The sequence below is a fragment of the Pararge aegeria genome, chromosome 17 (genome assembly GCF_905163445.1).
Source record: "Pararge aegeria chromosome 17, ilParAegt1.1, whole genome shotgun sequence".
NCBI classification, from domain to species: domain Eukaryota; kingdom Metazoa; phylum Arthropoda; class Insecta; order Lepidoptera; family Nymphalidae; genus Pararge; species Pararge aegeria.
Genome location: NC_053196.1, coordinates 11988714 through 11990949, shown reverse-complemented (window position 1 = coordinate 11990949; position 2236 = coordinate 11988714). Strand labels below are relative to the sequence as shown.

General features: G+C 41.1%; 1 protein-coding gene across 1 annotated transcript; it reads left to right on the top strand.

Annotated features, from left to right (window-relative positions):
* Positions 1–1369: 1369 nt before the first annotated feature.
* Positions 1370–2007, top strand: LOC120631266 (enhancer of split malpha protein-like; the record flags this gene model as incomplete). The annotated part of the gene is given in 2 exon segments (XM_039900750.1): positions 1370–1424; positions 1427–2007. Coding segments are annotated over 2 exon segments (636 nt in total), but the record flags the coding sequence as incomplete, so codon positions are not given.
* Positions 2008–2236: the final 229 nt, after the last annotated feature.

Genomic DNA, 2236 nt, shown 5'->3' with positions numbered 1-2236 from the left:
ATGTTTAATTCCAATATACTTACGATTTATTATAACAAAGCTGAACGGGATCGATCGACCGCTTGCCATCTGTCGTCGTTCCGAATCGCATCAAAAAAAGCTCAATGTGCGAGCAACCCTGGGAACCTAGGAGCGGAGAGCATTCCCACGAACAACCCCTCAATTTTCAATAACCAAATTAGCGTTTGCGTTACCCTATTTCGGATATGAAGGAGTCGTGAATCTATTCATCGATAAAAAATGTTTTACGTCCCGCTCCTTTGATGGTGAATCTTGTATTTTCATCCCCCTCGAATGCACGTGTTCAGAGATCGTATATTTAAATTCGGCCGCGTGTGTGTGCGTAAGGCGCGATCTGAGCACCTGTCTGCGCAGGCGCATCTCATTGGCCGATCGTCGCTATCACCGCTACACTGATTTCTTTTTAAACTCAATTTTTTTGTAATACATCTTCGGCGTACATGGAAAAAATGCTACATGTTTGGACCGGTACGCTCGAATATTTCGTGCGTAGGTGGCATCTAATGTTTCTTTTTGGAAACAAAATGCTAATGAAGTCCGATTTGAATGTTTTAAATTCCAAATTAAAGGGTAAGGGTAAAAAACTGTGATAGCACACCGGCATACCAAAATTGATCTTCATAATGTCACTTACAAAATTTACATTTAAGATAAATATTCAATGAGGTTTTTCTATTATAAGTTACTAATGAAATCACCTTACCTATCACAGTCAAGTGTATCAGGTGCATTATTGTAGTTACCCCCATCGTTTCGCAGGGGCAAAGGGGAGTTCACCCCTGACTTCGTGACCCCTTGGCCTCACGCCATTGGTAATGAATACAATATCTTCAATTAACCGAGGGCGCGTGGACCGCACGTGGACACTGCAAGAGGCTTGTTAGAAGTATTTTTCAATGGGGTCAAATAAATTGATTAGTCATAATAGATATGTGATGCGTAAGCTGTACAAATGTTATGAACATTTTACTGAAATGCTACGATTTGATAAAGTTTTAAGTCTTAGTAAATTTAGAATTGTATCTGTACTTAACAATAATAGAAAATATAATTACATGCTGTATAAAACTTTGAAAATATAATAGGCACAAAAAAGATAAGGTAATACGTTAATTATCTAATTCAGACACATTTCTAAATAATATTACAACAATAAAAACTTCAGCAAAATAAATTAAAGTACTACGTTTTAAACGTAGAAATTACTACGGCGTAGAGCTGACTAAACTAAATATTCTAATTACTCTTCCCAATATTGTAAGCGTTCAGTTTCGGCTATACATTACACTTGCCACTTAAAAGAAATCTCCCCGCAACAAGTAAACTCTTATGAAAATATTATAATCGAATCAAAAAAACCACAACACCCACACATGTAGAAGGGAGCTTTTCACGCATGCGCGGCTTTTGTGCCGGGGGCTGCCGGCCGAGTATAAATAGCCGCGCGGCCCGATCAGCCCTACATTCCCGCTTGTATTCTCACTAGCAACACACGCTCTCTACATTCCCAATATGTCTTACTACGCGAATAACGAATACATCATTGCGACTAACAACTCGATCAACGAGAACAAATATAACAGTGAAAAGATGAAAAACAGTGGCCTCAAGGCCCTACTGAAGCCGATCATGAAAATGATTAAGAAAACGACGAAGCGCTCTCCCGCCAAAACGGTCGACACGTGTTACGAGGAAGACCAGAACGCGTGTAACGAGGCGCTTGAGAATAAAATCTACAGTGAGATGGACGCGTGCCAGTCTGCCGCGTTCCTCGTCACCAACCAGGATGACAGCTACGACCTTGTGCCCATTGCCCGTGAAGACTTCTACATTCCCGTTCACTTCGCACGCACGGACGCTGGCACCTTCTTTTGGACCACAGTTTCCAAGACAGAGACAGACTTCGCTGCCGCACACTGCTACACCGAATGCCAAACCGCCGAACAACAGCACCCCGTCTTCCAGGACCGTTGGGTCCAAGCCTAAATGGAAATATGAAACAGCAATCAGTGTCTTCCGTGGAACCAGTGCCTTGGTTTCGGCAACCGTCTGTGATGTTAGCTTTAAATTATTCTATGGTGCCATTAATGTTTAGGGTTAGGTATGCGTGATAGCTCCAGGAAAAGCTTTAATTGTAGTACTTTTTCACTTGGTGTTTGTGATATTTTGATATTGTATAAAGTTAATTTAGATTTAACCGATCTCGTTGAGATCA